At 39.7% G+C, this 20,650-nt stretch overlaps 1 protein-coding gene across 1 annotated transcript in view; it reads left to right on the top strand.

Moving 5' to 3' along the window:
• The window catches only part of LOC128684340 (uncharacterized), a 319,293-nt gene extending 310,413 nt beyond the window's left edge, over nt 1–8,880 (top strand). Inside the window, exons 6-7 of the mRNA XM_070098229.1 lie at nt 8,357–8,385; nt 8,545–8,880. Coding sequence (XP_069954330.1) covers nt 8,357–8,385; nt 8,545–8,880 — 365 coding nt within the window. The remainder of the gene's footprint in view (nt 1–8,356; nt 8,386–8,544) is intronic.
• The last annotated feature ends 11,770 nt before the right edge of the window (nt 8,881–20,650 follow it).

The following is a 20,650-nucleotide window of genomic DNA, read 5'->3' as shown; positions in this document are numbered from 1 at the left end:
GTTCTGTTATTATAAATAATTTAAGTGTAGCACACACACACTATCATGAATTAATCCGCTGCGATAAACATTTTGTTAAAAAATTATGTATACGCAATATACGTGATGCTCGGTACGAGTTCTTGCGTAAATTACACAGATGCCACGAGTAATTCATCCGCGTAATTCCGGCGTATATTATGTTTTTTATAATGGAGTGTTTTAACAGAAAAATGACTGCCATCGTTGAAATGAGTTTTGCGAGGTCGGGATGACTGCCCTCGTGAAGTGAATGGATAGTAGGAACTTTTTGTGCGTCTGGCAGTTGTAAATAATAAACTTGGTATCAAAAGCAGCAGTAAATTATTGCAAATGAGCTACGAGCAAGAGTACGCAAGAACAGGTGAAAATAATCACTGCAGTTGTCGTTGCTAATTTATTTATGAGGGGGAGAAACCCCTGACACAGGTGTTCGTCATGAGATAATTTGTTCAGTGGTGACGGCAGTCTGGTGGAATGCCATGCAAGACTGTGTGCCTAAGTACACATGAAGGTGGGTAGCGGATGACACTGGACCACGGCAGCAAAGAACACTGGCGTGCCCAACCTGAACTCACGGGTCTGAATGCTTCACTGCAGTGGACCAAGTGGTTCATGCCAGGCAGTTCATAAGAACACTCTACGCTTGTCTCTCGTTTAGCAGTACAGGTAGCAGTAAATATAAAATATGAAAATACAGCAAATAAGATTTTGATAAATTAGACACATGTGCAGCTCTTGGGCATCTTTATTGAGGAAACGTTTCGCCACACAGTGGCTTCATCAGTCCATACAAAGGAGAATCTTGAAGAACAGGAGGAGAATGAGGTAATCAGTCTCTCAACCTTGAGTCGATGTGGTCAGTCCATCAATCTTGAATAGAATACGGCATACGTGCTGAAGGAGCTTATAAACCGTTGGCAGGGAGAGGTGCAGAAGTCATAGGTCGTGTAACATTTGTTCAATGTCGAAGTAGGTCGTGCCCAAGCTACCCAAATGTTACACGACCTATGACTTCTGCACCTCTCCTGCCAACGGTTTATAAGCTCCTTCTCAGCACGTATGCCGTATTCTATTCAAGATTGATGGACTGACCACATCGACTCAAGGTTGAGGGACTGATTACCTCATTCTCCTCCTGTTCTTCAAGATTCTCCTTTGTATGGACTGATGAAGCCACTGTGTGGCGAAACGTTTCCTCAATAAAGATACCCAAGAGTTGCACATGTGTCTAATTTATCAACATGTCGGTTCTCTGAACCATTCATCTACAAATAAGAATTTGAAAAAGACAGCAGCTTATAAAATTCGAAATTACAGCAAATAAGATTTTGATAAAGATAGCAGTATATAAAATATGAAAATACAGCAAATAAAATTATAAGAAAGACAACAGCTTATAAAATACGAAAATAGAACAAACAAGATTTTGAAAGAGGTAGCAGCATATAATATACGAAACCACAACAAATAAGATTTGAAAATTTACCTGAAGATTTACGTAAATTAATAAGAGATTATTGCGAGTAAAGGATGGTGTACATTTTGAGGTGTAGATCTCCCTCAAAAAATAATATATCAGTAAATCCGGTTCGTGTTGAGCAAATGAAGTCATCAACATGACTGAACTCTTAAAATAATTCCATCACACGAAAATGCAACACGAAATAGAAGTAATACTTACTGAGGTGAGATAATTACAGCAAACACGACACACGAAGATAAAGGAAAAATACGAAGGGAGGCTAAAATACGAGGGGAGAGTAATACGCAAAGGGAACAACACGAAGGGAAGGTCAGTACAAGGAAAAGCTTCGTCCACTGGGGGAATTGGAGGTAAACAAATAATATATATATAAAAAACTATTTAATGTTTGAGGTTCGTGAGCGTTTATGCTAATTGGTCTTATCTCTCCCTCCCCCTTTAAAGGTAGATAATTGTCTTAAGGTGCGTGACGGATTAAAACTACACACGACTTTTGTTTTTATACCATTGCCACGGTAATGGAGAGAGAGAGAGAGAGAGAGAGAGAGAGAGAGAGAGAGAGAGAGAGAGAGAGAGAGAGAGAGATACCCTGGTGAGATACTGCTCCAGGGCTGGTCATGTCTAGTGCTAAGTTTGAGAGTGGTTTTAATCTCTTGACACAAAGATACCTAACGTGAGATGTTTCTGAGAGTTTTCTGTCTTGATTTACACAACCTGAGGGGATTCTGAGAGTTTTATCTTGTGATAAGCAAAGGTACACAATTGGAAGTGATTCAGAGAATTTTCTCCGATACAAAAAATACATAACTAGGGGGTTACAAGAGTTTTCTCTTGATGTAAATACATAACTGAGAGTTGTCTCCATGATAGACAATGATACGTAACTGTAGACAAATACTGATATCATCTCATAATACATAAAAATGTGCATGATGCTACGCTACATCTCTTTTCATTCTTAGTAATACATAACCTGAGATGTGTATCAGTGATATGCAATATCGACAAGATGAATTAGACACATGTGCAACATCTGGGTATCTTTACTTGTAGACGTTTCGTCATCCAGTGGGCATAATATGAAGACTGTAGAAATATATGCAGAAGGCAGTGGAAGACGAGGGGATCAGTCCCTAAAACTAGGTGGTGATGAGTACCGTAGATGTAAAGTGAACAGTGAATTGTGTCACGGAAGATGTTAAGAAATATGTCTCCAATGCAAAATGAAAAAAAAATGGAATGGAGAACTTTAACTGGGTGAGGTTAACACACACACACTAACATACACCTTGACATCTTGGAGTGAATACATTCGCTTGTAATCTCTCTCTCTCTCTCTCTCTCTCTCTGACCTCATCTAGTTGATTAGCACTGCCGCAGCCTCACGATCGGCACGATAAACGCTTCACCTAACAAACGCTTTAGCCGATCTTATCACAACTTGTTTATTTGATGATCACCAGGCAGATGTTCCCAAGAGAAAGTCTTCTGAGACTCCAGACCTGTCACCTTACAGGCTCTCTCTCTCTCTCTCTCTCTCTCCCTTGCTCTCGCTTTATCTTGAACTTGGGTTATATTAAGTTCTAAGAGTTCCTGAATGTTTCTTACAAGCTAAAACCTATTATGCTACATCACCTCACGTCGTTATATATTTGTTTAGCAATATTTTGATGGTAATTCATTAATGAGAACTTTATTTAATATTAAACCAGGTGAATTTTATATATCCCAGAACCCCTAAACCGTTGTGGGATATTCAGAGCAAGAAGTGGTGCAGGCTCGGTTCTCCGTCTGCTAATCGTGACATCGAAAACAGGTTCACTGTTTTCTAGAACCTGTGTCCAATACGAGCCAACCGAGGCATGGATTCCCGGCGGTGTAATGAGATTTGTGGAAGAGAGAGTTCAGGCAGAGTGAAAGTGGGGCCACCAAGCCACGTTCAGAACACAGCTCATTCCTGAGCGAAACATCGAAAGATAGAGGCTTTCTCTGCACGTCTTTCCGGATGTCCACGAAATTATGGGAAACTTGAGAAAGTCGTACAATAAAGCAAGACACGAGACAGCGTCTCTGGTGGAGTGGTATGGACAACCAGGATGGCTCAGACAGCATTACCAGGGATGGAAAAACTAATCATTCACAGGTACACTCTAGTATGGGTTGCTTGTCTAAGACAAGCAACACCTACGTTGTTTATCTTACTGCAAGACTCCGTGTGACAAGTGTTCTATAAATATTATTAGTTAAAATTAAGTGCTAAACACAGATGAGTCATACAACACTGACATTTGGCTACAAGAGCTTTTATATTAGTATGATAATCATAACTAAGAGCTCTTATATTAGTATTATAATCAAAACTAAGAGCTCTTATATTAGTAGTATAATAACTAAGAGCTCTTATATTAGTATTATAATCATAACTAAGCGCTCTTACATTAGCTTTATAATCATATCTAGGAGCTCTTACATTAGTATTATAATCATTAGAGCTCTTACATTAGTATTATAATGATAACTAAGCTCTCTTCTATTAGCATTAAAATCATACAGCGTTGTAAGTGCTCTTAAGGAGCTGTTCCAGGTGACATAAGAGTTTTTCAGTGTCAATTTTAAGAGCGGCTCTTACCTAATAATGACTACAATTTTTTTTTTACATGGAAGATTCCACATTTAATATATACAAGAATTGTATCATATTGTTTGCCTCTTCAAGAGGATGAGGGGGGGGAGGGGTGTCTTGATACATGTAAAGGGCCCTTGATTAAAGGACGTGCTTTAGCGTTTTCCCACGAAAGTAATAATATTAGCAATAATAATAATAATAATAATAATAATAGCATTTACAAGAGAGGCACCAGACTTTATTAGTTTAATTAATTTGGATTACTATTATTAGCCATAATCAAGGGCTAAACCCGTAAGGGCGATTCAGCTCTGTGCTGCAGATTTAACCTTACCCCAGCATATTAATTAACATGAAGCTGCTGTTTATAACATTCTCAACTATAAAACTTGAAATCAACTTGATGATGGCTGAAGATAAGCCGAAACGCCGTACAGTTTATATTTCAAATGTGTCGAGTGATTATAACAGCAAGAAGTGTGACTCTTTCTGATTTAATTGCATTCTTAAACGTACTTCGTCAAAAAAAGAATCACACACACACACACACACACACACACACACACACACACACACACACACACACACACACACACACACACACACACACATTTCTTTAAGCATGTAATAAATTTTTTTCCACTATTTCGGGAGCCTATATTTTACACTAATTTTCCTCAGTTGAAAATAACTTGATGTGTCGGAGAGACAAGCGTGAGAAAACTCTCCACAGTGAGAATGTCGGCAGGTGAAACCTAATTCACCTGAGCTCAGGTGGTGCAGCTTTAAGGTGGAGAGGGAGAGAGAGGGAGAGAGAGAGAGAGAGAGAGAGAGAGAGAGAGAGAGAGAGAGAGAGAGAGAGAGAGAGAGAGAGAGGCAGGCAAAGACAGGGAGGATTGAGAGTGTGACCTTCCTATAGTATAAATCACAATTTTGTGTTTTAAATTGCCTTAAGCTCTCATAAATTGATCTTTGGTTGAAGCTAATGTTGATTCACTGAAACCTTGGTCGCTCGCACGGTAAAGTTACACTGTGGTGATACTAGTGGTGGTGGTGGTGGTGGTGGTGGTGGTGAGGGTGGTAGAGACTAAGGTGGTATTGGTGGTGGTTAGTGAAACGTGGTGTTAAAGGTCGTGGTGGTGGTAGTTGTAGTTGGCGATGGGTGTGACTTTTAAGGTAATAGTTATGGTGGTAGTGGTAACAGTGTTAATTGTTGTGGTGGTGGTGGTTGTTGGAATTCTCGTAGGAGAACGAATTTTCGAGATAGTGGTGGTAAGGGAAGACGTGATAGTGATGGTAGTAGCATTTATATTAGTGGTGGAATGACAAGCAAAATACCAACAAATACATCCACAATAACAGAGACAATTAAGAAGGATGCCCTTTGTTGGATGTCGGCTCAAGCGAGACATCACAATGGTTGGACTGTTAGGTTTAAAGCCTATCTACTGCATATTCCCTACACACTACTATTCAAGAGTATTTTAATCCCTAATACAGGGATTAAAGCAAAATCTTAGTGTATATCAACATATACATCCCTAGGTGTATATACACTGACATATAGTTCAGTGTATATAAACTGAGCAGAATGTATGTTTATTGTCCTCCTTACATTTTTTCTTGGTACAATGTATATACTGTGCTTAGAAACAAAATAACATGAGTCGGTGTACATACACAGATATACGTCTCTCGGTATGTGTATTCACTGAGCGCAAGAACAACACGACCTTACACACCCCATCACAGCGTGTGTGGCGAGGTGTTGGAAGGAGTGGCAGACACTGATGGAGAGGCTCTTTGGTGCCGTTGTTGTTACTTCATCCATCAAAGACAAAAACCCTGTCCCGGGTCATTGTCATAAGATGACCAGTTCAGTGGTGCCGGCACTATAGTACGGGCACTAGAGTGGAGGTGGGGCAACCATTGGCACTATGACACTGGTAAGCTAGAGCAGCAACGACCACTGGCTTACCCATGATGAACTCGGTGGTTTGAGTAAAAAGCCGCTAGATAAAGCGTCAACTCATTTTGTTTTTTTGCAGAGTGTGATACACAGGAGGTGGCAGAATGGGAAAATGCTAAATTATTGACGGGTTTAATAATAACGAGCCTAGCAACACTAGCAGGTTTAGATGAAATAGGCTAGGCCGTATTAATTTCACTGTGCAACAGAAAGAGCTAGCCAAAAACTTAGTATTCTACGACAATTAAGAGGTGGAGGCGGCTGGATATATTTAGGATTCCATCAAGAGACAAGGGGTCTCTCTTGAGGAGAAGGAGTTAGTGACAGTGTTTTGATCGCCGACGAACGACCGAAGTTTTTCAATTACATTCACCCGTGTTATTTTCACTTATTATTTTTGCCTGTTTGAATGCCTGCCTATTTGCCAGCCTGTCGTCCCATCAATCTGTCTTCATACCTTTTTAATCTAGCTGTCTGCCTGCTGGCATGTCTGCTTCGCTTCAGATCTGCTTGGCTGCCTGTCTCTCTGCTTGCATATCTGTCTGCTTGACTTTCTACCTGTCTGGCTTCCTACCTGCCTGCCAGAATTCCTGCCTGCTTGAACGAAATCGACATTGATAGGGAGGAGGGGTAGACAGCCGGGTGGAAGGGGTGGCAGAAAGCGGGTGAGTGACAGGCCCTGTGGGAGGGGCAGTAGCCAGGGAGAAGCAGGAGCCGAGGGCTGGGTGGTTAACAAGAGTCGAGGAAGGAGGGAGGGAGGGAGGGGATGAAGGGTACAGGGAAAGCAATTTGCATGTGGCTAAATTATGAGAGACACTGCAATGGTGTTGTATGATATCTCTCTCCCGCATAAGATAATGCTTCATAAGCTAATGAGAGAGAGAGAGAGAGAGAGAGAGAGAGAGAGAGAGAGAGAGAGAGAGAGAGAGAGAGAGAGAGATACACAGTAAAACAGAGGCAGACCCTGAGGACTTTCCATTTCTCCTGTGTCTCCCCTTTCCCCTTAAGGACAGAGTAGCTTAAATCCCCTCTATTCAATTACGTGGAACGGTATCAGAGTGTCGGAGGAGGCACGGAATCCCATGTAACTCTTCCGACCTTATACTAAGAGGGTCAAGAATACTTCTGTACTGAAGCTCTTTTTTCCCCCCACTTGGAGGCGAAGAGGATTCAACATTTCTCGTTATAACATTTAGTTTTGTTTACATAGAGATTTTTGTCGTGGATACGTTCCTGTCGTTTGATGTGGGCGTTTTTCCTTCTTGTCAGAGAATGTGTTGTTTTCAAATCCACTTTTCATCAAAATGGAGGAAGACGTGTGAAGGATGAACGCATTAAACGTGTTCGTTAGCGGTTGACTAAGTTCCATCTTGCACTCTTTAAATACCCTTGAAAACAATTCGTCGAGGCCGGGAGATATATTTATATATTTTATTTCAGTTTATCTACTCGTTTGATAACCATATCCCTCGTGTAAGAATCTCAGTGCTGTCAACTACTTAGCGGAGGACGGAGCTGTTTCATCGATTTTGAGACTTAGCAGACACCAGCAGCGCCAACACTGCAGCTAGTATCAGTAATAATAGCGAGAAAAACAAACAGCAGCAGCGATACCAATGTAACGTTGCTACCTCCCCTCCGTCTCTCTGCCTATTTCATGTGTGCTGGGAGGCAGAAACCTTTTGGTAGTTGCCCGTCACAAATTACCCCGGCAACTTCAAATTCATTTCAGACTCCAGCAAGTATGAAATCTGCTTTGAACGTACGCTAAACCCTTGCGAATTATTCAATACTGCTATAATATTGGATGACCCTTATTAGAGCCAACTGGCCGAGTGGTTAGCGCAGTGGCCTGTGAGTTTTAGGACTCGCTCGTCATTGGTTCAAGCTTCACCTATTACGTGATTTGTTTGCAATCTCGTTAATACGAGTTCGTGAGTCACGTGGTCTGAGGCTAAGGAATGAGATAAAATACATTGCATTTTTTTTCTTTAAAGTGTTAGTACAATAATTATACAACAGATGCCCATCAAATCTTTGATAACTGTTCCCTTATGAATATCTGATCCTTGGTAGTAATAATGAGAATAAGGTCCATTAATAGCAGAACTTAAAGCAAATGAATTAAATAATTCTATGAAAAGATTAATAACTAGTTCACTCAAATACCTTAGATAGATACAGACACTTAAAAGAGAATACTAAATATAATTAAGTACATGACAGGGTTAACTGTAATACTGAGACTTTGTTGCAGTTCAGCAGAATATAAGCCAGAATGAGCATGTAATGCACTATACAACATACCATTAGCAGCCTCTAGTCTCACAGCAAGAGACATGAATAATGCAGCTGTGCATCACATTTTGGAGTAAGTGTCTAGGTGAGTGATGGGTAAATATACAGTAAATAGGTATGGTTTAAAGAGAGTTTATATCTCACTAGAGCGCCACGCCTGCTGACCCCCACCTCTCACACGGCCACCAGTTCCTACGGCAAACAAGTAGACTTTTCTACGAAGACTCAGAACCGTCAACACTGCAGGACAAGCACGCCACAGAGACAGCAACACTCAAGAACCTTTTGCGAATCCGTCAGGACCTGGAAACGCTGAAAGAGACAGCAGGACGTCAGAACTATGGCTGGGACAGTAAGCAAGAACCTACACGAAGGAGCAACGACAGACAGAGCACCCTCTTAGCCACGCATCGAGAGCCACTGTCAACCAATCAGAATGTGGTTTTAACGACTGACTGCCGAATTAAAATCGAGACTACCTAGCGACACAAATTGAGCTAAAGTACATTCCAGAACTACCTAAACGATCACTGCGTGAATTTAAGCAATGAACATTCATCCCTACCTAATTACGTACCTGAAAAATAAATTAATAATATTAAGAATATGTGAGAATGCACATCAATAGATATTTACGACACGAATTTTTATTTTACTTAACCCACAACATAGTAAATTATTAATTATATATACTCAGGTTATCGTGGGTTACGTAAAATATCTAGGTCAAATATCCAGGAAACATTTAGTCACACATGTAATAAATGATGAATAATATTTACTCAGACTGATCACAACTACTAACAGTAGCAGGAGGAACAGCAGCACAAACAGCAGTAACAGTTAAAATAACCCCAGTATCAGACACACCAGCACCCGCAACAACACCATCAGCAGGATGAGCAGCACCAGGAATAGATGCATCGTAAGCAAACACTAGCATCAGAAGCAGACTTATCTGAAGCATCAACAACAGGAAACAATAGGAAAAACAGCAGCAATAGCACTAGCAGCAAAATCAAAGCAGCAGTAACACCAGCTCCACCATCAGCAGCACCAACAACAGAGGTAATAGCATCATCACTTCCCCTCTTCCTCTTTGCATCTAAAACCCTTCACATGTTCGTAGTATGTCATAAACACTAGCTCGAACACTTGACCGCAAACACCTGCCTACAAACAGCTGCTTCAACATGTGGTCCAGATACCACTGACCTGATCACCAGCGGCAGCATCATCAGAGCCTCAGTGACTCTTGATAATAATGTCATCTTTGGGAGGCTGTTGACGTGGGAGATGTTTAATGAGTACTCTCAGATGCTGTTATCCTAGGAATGAGCTACTTGAAGGGTGAAGAAGGACGGTGGTGTCAGGTATGTCATAATGGGAGATGAGGGCTTCACAGTGGATCACTTTAGTAAGAGAGAGAGAGAGTGAGAGAGAGAGAGAGAGAGAGAGTTACTACATTCACGGGGAATCGCGAATACTGTGGAGATTATTAGGTATGATCTGTTATTTTGTGCAGAGAAACATAAAAATTACCTCTTAACTTCTGCTTTTTCTCCGTGTGCTTCGGCTACTAAAGGTCATTCCGCAGGCCTCTGAGTAAATTGGATACTATCAGTCAGAAACATTTTAGTCCCGAAAATAAGGATTAAAATAAACGTTCTCTCTCTCTCTCTCTCTCTCTCTCTCTCTCTCTCTCTCTCTCTCTCTCTCTCTCTCTCTCTCTCTCTCTCTCTCTCTCTCTCATCTCTGAGCATCATCCAGCTATTTTCCAGCCTTCACGACCTATCTTCCAGGTCCTCAGTTCCCCCAAGTTGGATATGAAGTGCTCCAACAATTAATTAATTTCCAGTGATTTATAATGAGTCAGATGAGTTAAATTATGAATCATCAGAAATTACAGTGAGTTCCCTCGCAGATCAACAAGTCGGTTTCATATCTTGATCAGTCTAAAAAGATTTTTTTTTTTGCTCTCCGGGACTACATCAGTGGGGTGTTTACTTTCAAGGGAGACGCCTAGGTACTGGTGAAGGGCTCTTGATCCACTGAATAAGAGACATCTTCCCCTACCTCAGATCAAATGTGATTACTTACAATAATTACGCAGTTACTAATACCAAGATTATCCTCTGCTATAATTGAAGTTTACCTTACATGTTCTACACCATGCTGTTACCTTTACATTATGCTGTTACCTTTACATTATGCTGTTACCTTTACATTATGCTGTTACCTTTACATTATGCTGTTACCTTTACATTATGCTGTTACCTTTATTAGTTTTCCACTACGCTATTTACGTTACTTGTTCTATATTATTCCTGTGGCATGATGTAGAACAACTCTTATAATCTTATAATCACCTCTTCCTGCCTATATATAGCCGTCCTGCTCCACTTCTAGTTAGTGTTACTTTGTAAATGGTCCAAGTCGGACCGAAACGTCGTCGTAAGCTTCTCTCTTTTATGTGCGGGTTATTTGTGTATCGTTCCAGTCACGGTATTGTGCCTCTTTTTTGTTATCTTATAATCATGATGTAGAACAGTCTTGCAATCACCTGTATTCGACTGAAGAAGCCTTCTTCGCAGTCGAAATGTTTCGATAATAAAGATACATTAGTGTTGTGTATGTGTATTACTGATTACCTTATCGGTACTGTAAACCATTTATAAAATGGCGACAGATTGGTTAATGATTGGTTAATGGGGCGTGAAGCCTATCCACTACACTAGGACCATGAAGGCTGAGGTAACCTCACCAATAAACAAGAATATTCTATCCCAAAAACAGGAATTAAAATGAACTTTTGTCATATATAAATATAATAAGCTGAGGGGAAATATACCTGCGTCTGCAGGTGGCGGAGAACATCCTATCTCTACACAATGTTCCTAGCATATCTATAAGTCCTCTCAGATCCATTTCTATGTATACGTTTTAACAATATATCAGTTATTCTCAAGAGTCTCTGTGAAATTCTTGAAATATGTTGTCTATGCCGTAACTCTGTATACTACGTACAGTTTTCTAGTCCACATTCTACCTATTTTCGGTACGGCCTATTAACGTTTTTTTTTTTTACCATTTGCAATACGTAGCAAATAATACAGTTTAATGTCATTATTCAGTTGTCAAATCAGCGTTTTATATTTTTTTTCATACGATTTTTGCGTCATCGACAAACACATTCATAACACTTCATTACTTCGGGGAAAATACATTATATATATACACACACACAAAAAAAAAAAACGGGGAAAAGTACAGAGCCTTGCAGGACCTCTGATAATGACATTTTTTCCCCCGAGGACATTTTTCCTCTTATTACTGTTAGTATTTTTCCTTTGTAAGCGGCGAAAAACTTTCATCATTGTTATGCTTTACCTTTTATATTCTCTTGTATTTGGTAGGTTGCAGATTAAGCTTTCACGGGGAACTCAGTCAAAAGCATTTTTTTAAATCAAGGTAAATGCAATCGACCTCGTTTCTTTGCTGTATAATTTTTGTGACAGTTTAATAGATTGGATATAGAGGACTTTTGCTGATCTGAAACTGAATTGTTTGATAGTTAACAATTTTTTTTTCTCTTTAGGTTTTATTCCACTTTTCTCTAATGGCTTTTTTCTGAGTCTTTTTTTGCATTACTTTGTGTGTATGTGTGTGTGTGTGTGTGTTTGTGTGTGTGTGTGTGTGTGTGTGTGTACTCACCTAGTTGTACTCACCTAGTTGAGGTTGCGGGGGTCGAGTCCGAGCTCCTGGCCCCGCCTCTTCACTGATCGCTACTAGGTCATTCTCCCTGAGCCGTGAGCTTTATCATACCTCTGCTGTGTGTGTGTGTGTGTGTGTGTGTGTGTGTGTGTGTGTGTGTGTGTGTGTGTGTGTGTGTGTGTGTGTGTACACGTGCGCGCGCTCAGTATTTACCTAACTGAGTCTGCATATGTTGAGCTCAAATTCCTGACCTCGCCTCTCAGTATTTTATTATACTGTTACTTTACTAACGCTTCATTGCTATGAACCTCATATTTTTTGTGACTTTTGTGACATGAAGAATATGATCATATCTCTGTTGTACACGAGCTGTATAGCCCTTGTGGCTTAGCGCTTCTTTTTGATTATAATAATAATCTGTTGTACACGTGAAAAACTCGAAGTTCAGTTCGTCAACGATCAGCCTGAAGATGTTGCTCTTCATTCCTCATAGTTTAAAATATGTTATGTACTATTTATGTATGCAATTGGGTAAGGAAAACCTTGATACAAATATGACATACATTTGATGTTAATTTCTCTAATTTAACCTGGATAAATTAACACAACATTAACATCACATTCTCTTTATACATTCTCATAATAATACCTCGTTTTATAACCAAATATCGTTATTAAAATATGATTTACACTCACATATAAATATTAAAGAATGATAAAGGAAAATTAAACTCATTCTCTTACATTTTCATAAAAATGTTTTATTATTCAACAACATGTAAAAAATATAAGTCTGACATTTTGGTATTTACATCAAGATAAAATGTATTAACAGACACACGGAATATCGAGATTGCCTTATTTTGAGCTCTTCTTCCGGTCCCTCTTATCCTCCCTAAGCCGAGAGCGTCCCGATTGCGTATTCTCGCTATACGCTGTGCGTACAGTCAGGGGTGAAACTGGAGACGCTTGATTCGGTTTACTGAGAATTTATCTAACGTACGGTATGACTGGAACAGTGAGTCACAGGCATACTTACATTCATACATAGAAGATGGATATATATATATATATATATATATATATATATATATATATATATATATATATATATATATATATATATATATATATATATATATATATAATGTTCATTCTCCCCCCTCCCATTGTATTATATGTCTCCATTAAACGACCCTTATTCCCCCAAAGAATTACATAAAAAATGTATATACATAAAATAACTTTGGGGAAGCCCTCACACACACACACACACACACACACACACACACACACACACACACACACACACACACACATCAATAAATTTATAACAATCCCTCAGAAGCCTCAGAAAAATGGACATGGATTCTCTCACTCTCCATCAACTTGGTTGTGTTAGCGAGCAAATATTCACCATATGATTGTGGAACAATAACAGTGTTACTGCGCCACAATCAGCAAAGACAATCATATAGTCAACAATCACTAGAGTCATTAAACGCGAGCAATTAACAATCAAGTGTATATACACAGAAAGGTGGGTACCACTCTGTGTACCTTCGTGTACCTTTCCTTGTATAAACATTAGAGATATCTCTCAATATATGTCATGAGATCACAATAAACAAGTGATGTCTTAATATACAAAATAACCACAGTGAAAATTAGCTCTTCCTAGCATTTACGTGATCTATCACATTATCAAGGAACATTCTTTGATAAAGTGAGAAATAACAAACTCAATGAAGCGTTTGGGGTATTGCTACTTTGTACTGTGGCTATGCATGTGTATATATATATATATATATATATATATATATATATATATATATATATATATATATATATATATATATAAACACTGATCTCTGGCTGAAGGAGACTCGAACCTACGAACCTTAGGACAAGGTACGTAGTGCTTTACCAATCTACCCACACTGGACCAATACCTTGGCGTGTAGCACGTTTGATCCAAGGCAGCCAGCTTTCCAGGAGAAGGCTTACAGCTTTTCATCTCATCCCCTGCATGCATCAGCCTTACTAGAGATTTGAACAATGCAAGGAATTCGTGAGACATGCGAAATATACACAAACACTGATCTCTGGCTGGAAGGAGACTCTAACCTACGAACCTTAGGACAAGGTACGTGTGCTTTACCAATCTACCCACACTGGACCAGCATGTAGGCGCATGCTACACGCCAAGGTATTGGTCCAGTGTGGGTAGTTGCTAACAGCTGTACCTTGTGTCTGAGGTTCGAGTCTCCTTTCACCAGATCATGTTTAATTGTATATTTCGCATGCTCTCTCCATATATATATATATATATATATATATATATATATATATATATATATATATATATATATATATATATATATATATATATATATATATATATATATATATATATATATATATATATATATATATATATATGTACACTGAAAATATACTTTACAATCACGGTATTAAAGTATCATTGACAGGGGCTGTACAGCCTTAATGACTCTTGTGTAGTCGATAGATTTTAAACCTATGAAACCAACCAGTTCACAACAAGGTAGCATAATATTCCAGTTATTTAAATTGTTGTTAAATTATCCTACAAACTGTTATCAACATTATAACATCATTATTATTATTATCCGCCACAGTTAGGAGGAAAAGCTCTTATTAACCAATATCACCAACACTACCATCACAGTCATTAGTCACCTCCATAAACAAAACCTAACTCGTTTCTTCATACTACACACACACACACCCACACACACACACACACACACACACACACACACACACACACACACACACACACACACACACACACACACACACACACACACACACACACACACATATATATATATACATATATATATATATATATATATATATATATATATATATATATATATATATATATATATATATATACATATACATATATATTTATATATGTACATATTAGTCTTTTGTTATAATTATAAATGAATAAATAATTGATATCAGCTATTTCAGTTAATGGCTGAACATCGTCCAACAATGTTGTGGGATATGTAGGTGTATATTGCAGTTCACGAATCAGTGAACCCGTGTGAATAACCAACACAAAGTGTTATAATGGTCCCAGCCTCCGTTTTCTATGTATGGCTCAGCATCATTTAACGTTTATAGTTCTCTAATTCAGGTCGAAATTGGTCTCGGTTGCACCAAGATTACTATCAGTGAGATAGAGATCCCTGTACATCTAGCCAGTCTTGTAATCCCTCTTATCTCTGTCGTCTCCTATGGCGACGGTCGTTGTTTGCTACAGCACCAGTCGTCGTCTCGTCCAGGCCTCGTGTCATGGTTAAATAGAGAGTTGACAGCCAGAAAGGGACATTCCTGGAAATGATAACTGTCTGCTCGTAACAATGGGAAACAAAACGAGATTATTATTTATTCTGTAACGCCAGGGGTGATTTATGCGCTGCATCGGGCATTATTATATATTGCAACAATGATTTATGCCTATTCGTGGACATTATAAATACGCCAAGAATGATTTATGCGCAGCACTTGAGTTATAAATTCTTGTTTAAAAAATATACTGAAAGTACAAACTCACGCAATGTAGGTTCCGACTCGTGCATGGATGTGAAAAAGACCCATAACAGCTTCTACAGATACGTAATGGACCCATCATGGAAGATGCCTTCAAGTTGAAAAGCTCTTGATCCAAGGAATTGGAATTACCATCCCCTTTCCTAGGAATAAACTTAATTACCTCCTGTTTCCTAGGTGCTGTGTGACTCCTACGAGCTCAGCCCTTCCCATGAATATAATAATATTGATATTAATAGAGAGAGAGAGAGAGGGGGGAGAGGGAGAGAGAGAGAGAGAGAGAGAGAGAGAGAGAGAGAGAGAGAGAGAGAGAGAGAGAGAGAGAGAGAGAGAGAGAGAGAGAGAGAAAGAGAGAGAGAGAGAGAGAGAGAGAGAAAGAGAGAGAGAGAGAGAGAGAGAGTGTGTGTGATTACCTTCATGGTAGATATCTAAGTGCAGTTCTCAATGGAACGGAATCCGCAAGACATCCTATTGGGGCAAGTGTTCCACAAGGAAGCGTGCTGGGACCATTGTTATGGAATGTCTACTTCAACGACCTTCTTCTTCTCATCCCAGAATCACATGCATATGCAGACGACTGTACACTGACATTCACTTATCCAAGAGAAGAAATGCCAGCTGCTCTAAGCTACATCAATCACCAGCTGAGAGCTATATCAGCTTGGGGAAATAGATGGTAAGTAACATTTGCACCTGAGAAAACGCAAATGATGATCGTCTCTAGGCACCATGATGGTAATGCTGGTGCAGTAGTAAGGATGAATGGGAGGGTGTTGGCACCTGGAGAAGAAGTTGATATCCTTGGGGTGAAATTTGACTCCAAACTAACCAAGAAGAACCATGTTGTAAATCTTGCAAACAAGGCAGCTAGGAAGCTTACAGCACTTCGCCGTATCTCGCATCTGCTTGACAGTAGGGGTTGCAAGATTCTGTACGAGGCACAAGTACGCTCACACCTTGAGTATGCTCCACTTTCTTGGTTTGCCTGACCCCCCCCTTCTCATCTGCGACTGCTTGACAGAGTAGAGAACAGAGCAAGACGTCTCATCTCTCGCCTGGGCCCATCCTGGATAGATCTGTCATTTCAGCAGAGCCTTCAACATAGGAGGGATGTGGGTGGCCTTACTGTTATGTACAAGGCCAATATTGTCAAAGTACCACACTTGGATCCACTTCGAGGACAGCGTGAAACAAGTTTTTATGCCACAAGACGGACAGAAAGCAGCAACTTCACTTTGGCTGTACCCTTCTCTAGATCATATTTACCTTCTGAGATCATATTTACCCAGGATGACTCGAGTATGGAACACATTCGTACAGCATAATGATGTCAACGAGATAAAGTCAGTTGATCACATGAAAATGCTCGCCAACAGATGGCTCCAACTTCATTCTGTTCCCTACTTGTATGTCTCATAACAAAAAAAATGCTTTCAAATGAGCTGATGTAGGTAACAGCTCTTAGCTTGCCATTAAAGTTAGGAATCCTTAACCTGTAAATAGCTTGTCAATAAAGCTAGGGATCCTTAACCTTGTCAAACCCTGTAAAAAAAAAAAAATAGAGAGAGAGAGAGAGAGAGAGAGAGAGAGAGAGAGAGAGAGAGAATACCACTACAACGGTAGCTGTAAATCGCATGACAACTGCATCCGATACGAACTTGACTGGAATAAGAAGCCAGGGACGTGACAGGAGGCGCAAGAAACACAGGGGAATCTAAGAGCAAACAAGAGGAGGCATGAGAGTGTGTCTCTCCACAACACCGCTGAGCAGAGCTGTGTGTATATCGCCTGACGAATGGCCCTATCAGGAGGCTGTCCAAATGTAAATCAGGTTTTGGCAAAATGAGTGCTACAAACCCCACAAATCTTTCTTATATGTGAACAATTGTGGTACTACTGGTGCGTGTGGTAAAAAGCGAAGCTTTCAAAGGAAGGAGAGCCAGGGAAATGAGTTGCGTGACAGATATCTCGCTCCAGGAACTTCTCCAAATAAGAAAATGCTACGTTAGAGAAGAGTTGAAGGCCAACGTAATTGTGTTGTATGAAATGTTGGCATTACTCATGTGCATGATAAATAATGTGAAAGAACATGTAAATTGTTTTTATATTCATTTAAACCCGCAAAATCCGCATGGAATGAACAAGAAAATTACTAATATATAAAAGAACGCAATATATAAAAAAATATATAAATAATTTACACATTCGTTAAATGCGGAAAACCTGCATGGGAAGAATATGCAAATTGTAAATAAATTGAAAGAGAGGTGAAAGCTGCATAGAGAGAACATGTAAATTACTACATTAGCACACACAAATGGGAAACCAATATGGGAAGAGACTGAATATACCAAAATATTACGTGCAGTATCACACCGCTGTAACCTACATTATGAAATGCAGACACGTTTGCAGAGCCAGTATTTATTAGGACAACGTTTCGCTCTGTGTAGAGTTGTAGAGCTAAGCTAAGTCCCATTCAAAGCTCGCTCTGTAAAAAGTGTCTTTTATTCACTTTCGGCAGAGCAACATTGGCACCCAACTAAACAAAAGCACAAAGTGCAACATTAAAAAAAGTTTTATAGGTCAACTAGCTACTGTTTTACATATGCTGGTCGAGCTCGTAAATGAGAGGAAATAAAAAGCCGTAAGGCTAATAATAAAAGAACACCTGCAGGAGCAGCAGCAGCGGCAGCAGCACGCTCCTGACAGCTGTATGATTGATGTGTTCTTATACAAGCATGTCCACGGAAAGACATTAGAGGTAGTGTCCCTCTCTCCCTCTCCTCTTCCCCCTCCCCCATCCCACACTAGTGTCTGGTCCGACCGCTGCCGCGATCAATATGTTGTTGTGCTTTCTTGTTCTTTAACTGACGCTTTTTATTCGTGGGTCGGAGACCAGTTCTGGTCCCCAGTAGCAAAGCCGTGAGAGGTCGGTGCGTAACCGTGATAGGTCAGTGCGCAGCAGTGAAGAATACGCAGCCATAAAATAAAACGAATGAATAATACCCCATAGATGATTCCCATAGCCCTGTAAGTGTATGCAAATTCGATCGTCAATTAAAGCGATTTGCTGTTAGGGGTTATACAGCGCCTTGAGACGTAAAGAGGTTTGACCAAGGAAAGAATATCAGAACATATGATTGGAGGAACACTGCAGCAGGCCTACTGACCCATTGTAGAATGAGATACTTACGTAACATATGGGAATGTTTATTGAGGAAACGTTTCGCCACAATAAAAATTCCCATATGCTGCAAAAACGTCGCACTATTTAAATATCGGTTTTCTAAACCATTTATCACACTACTGTCCCATATATAGGGAAGAATGATGAAATGTTTCGCCTACACAGTAGGCTTCTTCAGTCAAATATAGAGAGAGCAGGTGTGGTAGTGAAATAAAGATGATGTAATCAGTCCATCAATCTTGGAGAAAAAGAATTTGAGGTGGTCAGCTTGGAGAAGGATTCGGCTCCAGGCTGAGGGACTGACCACCTTAAATACTTTTTCTCCAAGATTGATGGACTGATTACATCATCTTTATTTCACTCTAACACCTGCTGACTCTGTATTTGACTGAAGAAGCCTACTGTGTAACCGAAACCTTTCATTAATAAAGATACCCAACTGTTGCACAGCTCAGACTTCTACAACACAATTGCCATCAAGGATTTGTTAAGTTATACCATGAATTTGTTAAGTTATACCATGAATTTGTTAAGTTATACCATGAATTTGTTAAGTTATACCATGAATTTGTTAAGTTATACCATGAATTTGTTAAGTTATACCATGAATTTGTCAAGTTATACCATGAATTTGTTAAGTTATACCAGGAATTTCTTAAGTTATACCATGAATTAAGGAAAGATCCTGGACTTCACCTTAGGAAACATACAAAGCAAATACGATATTAATTATGGACAAGGTAGACTATAGTGGAAAAAATGAACATGTTATTAGAAGACGGGGGAACTTACAAGTCTCTTAATCAATATATATATGACCTATATATAGGCGTCCTGCTCCACTTCTGGTTAGTGTGACTTTGTAAATGGTCCAAGTCGGACCGAAACGTCGTCGTAAGCTCCTCTCTTCTATTTTTAACTTGTCGGTGCTTTATACCATTTTCAAAGTAGGTAAGAATACCTCTGGTTCCTTGAATCAAGAGCTCTTCACTCAGCACGAGGGATAGAAACTCAGAGGTTGGCGTCTGCACATTCATCAGACTTCAGCCTCATCTTCACCGCTCAAGAAACTCTCTGCATAATCGCACCAATATGAAGAGATTATTGAATTTCGATACCTGACGTCTTCCGAGGAATGACCACGTTTTCCCACTGACGTTCTCGTTACTTGCTTGCGTGGGCATCCCCTCGCACGTTCCTTTCTGATGGTTGTCGTTGTTTGTTATAATGTCCCTCGTTCGTTTCCTGGAGGACATTCCTCGTTCGTTCCTTGTACGATGTCCTTCATTCATGTTCCCATTACAATCTCCCTCGATCGTTCTCGTTACGATGTCCCACGTTTATTCCTTTTACGATATTACTCATTCGCCTAGGATGGGCCTGTTGGCCCATAATAGGCAGGATTTGTAAAGGACCTGCCTAGTATGGGCCAACAGGCCTGTTGTAGTGTTCCTCCTTTCTTATGTTCTTAACATAAGACAGGAGGAACACTGCAGCAGGCCTACTGACCCATACTAGGCAGGTCTTTCTAAAACCCAAACGCACTTACAAAAATGTTTCCGACAACTCATTTCCACTGCTACCCAAAGAATAAGCTTTCATAACCCTATTAACTCATGTTGTGTAAGTGCCATTCACATCCGATCCCTCTCACTCATGTATTTATCCAGTCTGCACTTGAAGCTACCCAAAGTTTTAGCTTCAGTCGTTTCTATGCCGTTGCCGTACGCTCGTTCT

The sequence above is a fragment of the Cherax quadricarinatus genome, chromosome 4 (assembly GCF_038502225.1).
Source record: "Cherax quadricarinatus isolate ZL_2023a chromosome 4, ASM3850222v1, whole genome shotgun sequence".
NCBI lineage: Eukaryota > Metazoa > Arthropoda > Malacostraca > Decapoda > Parastacidae > Cherax > Cherax quadricarinatus.
This window is presented reverse-complemented; position numbering and strand designations above follow the sequence as displayed.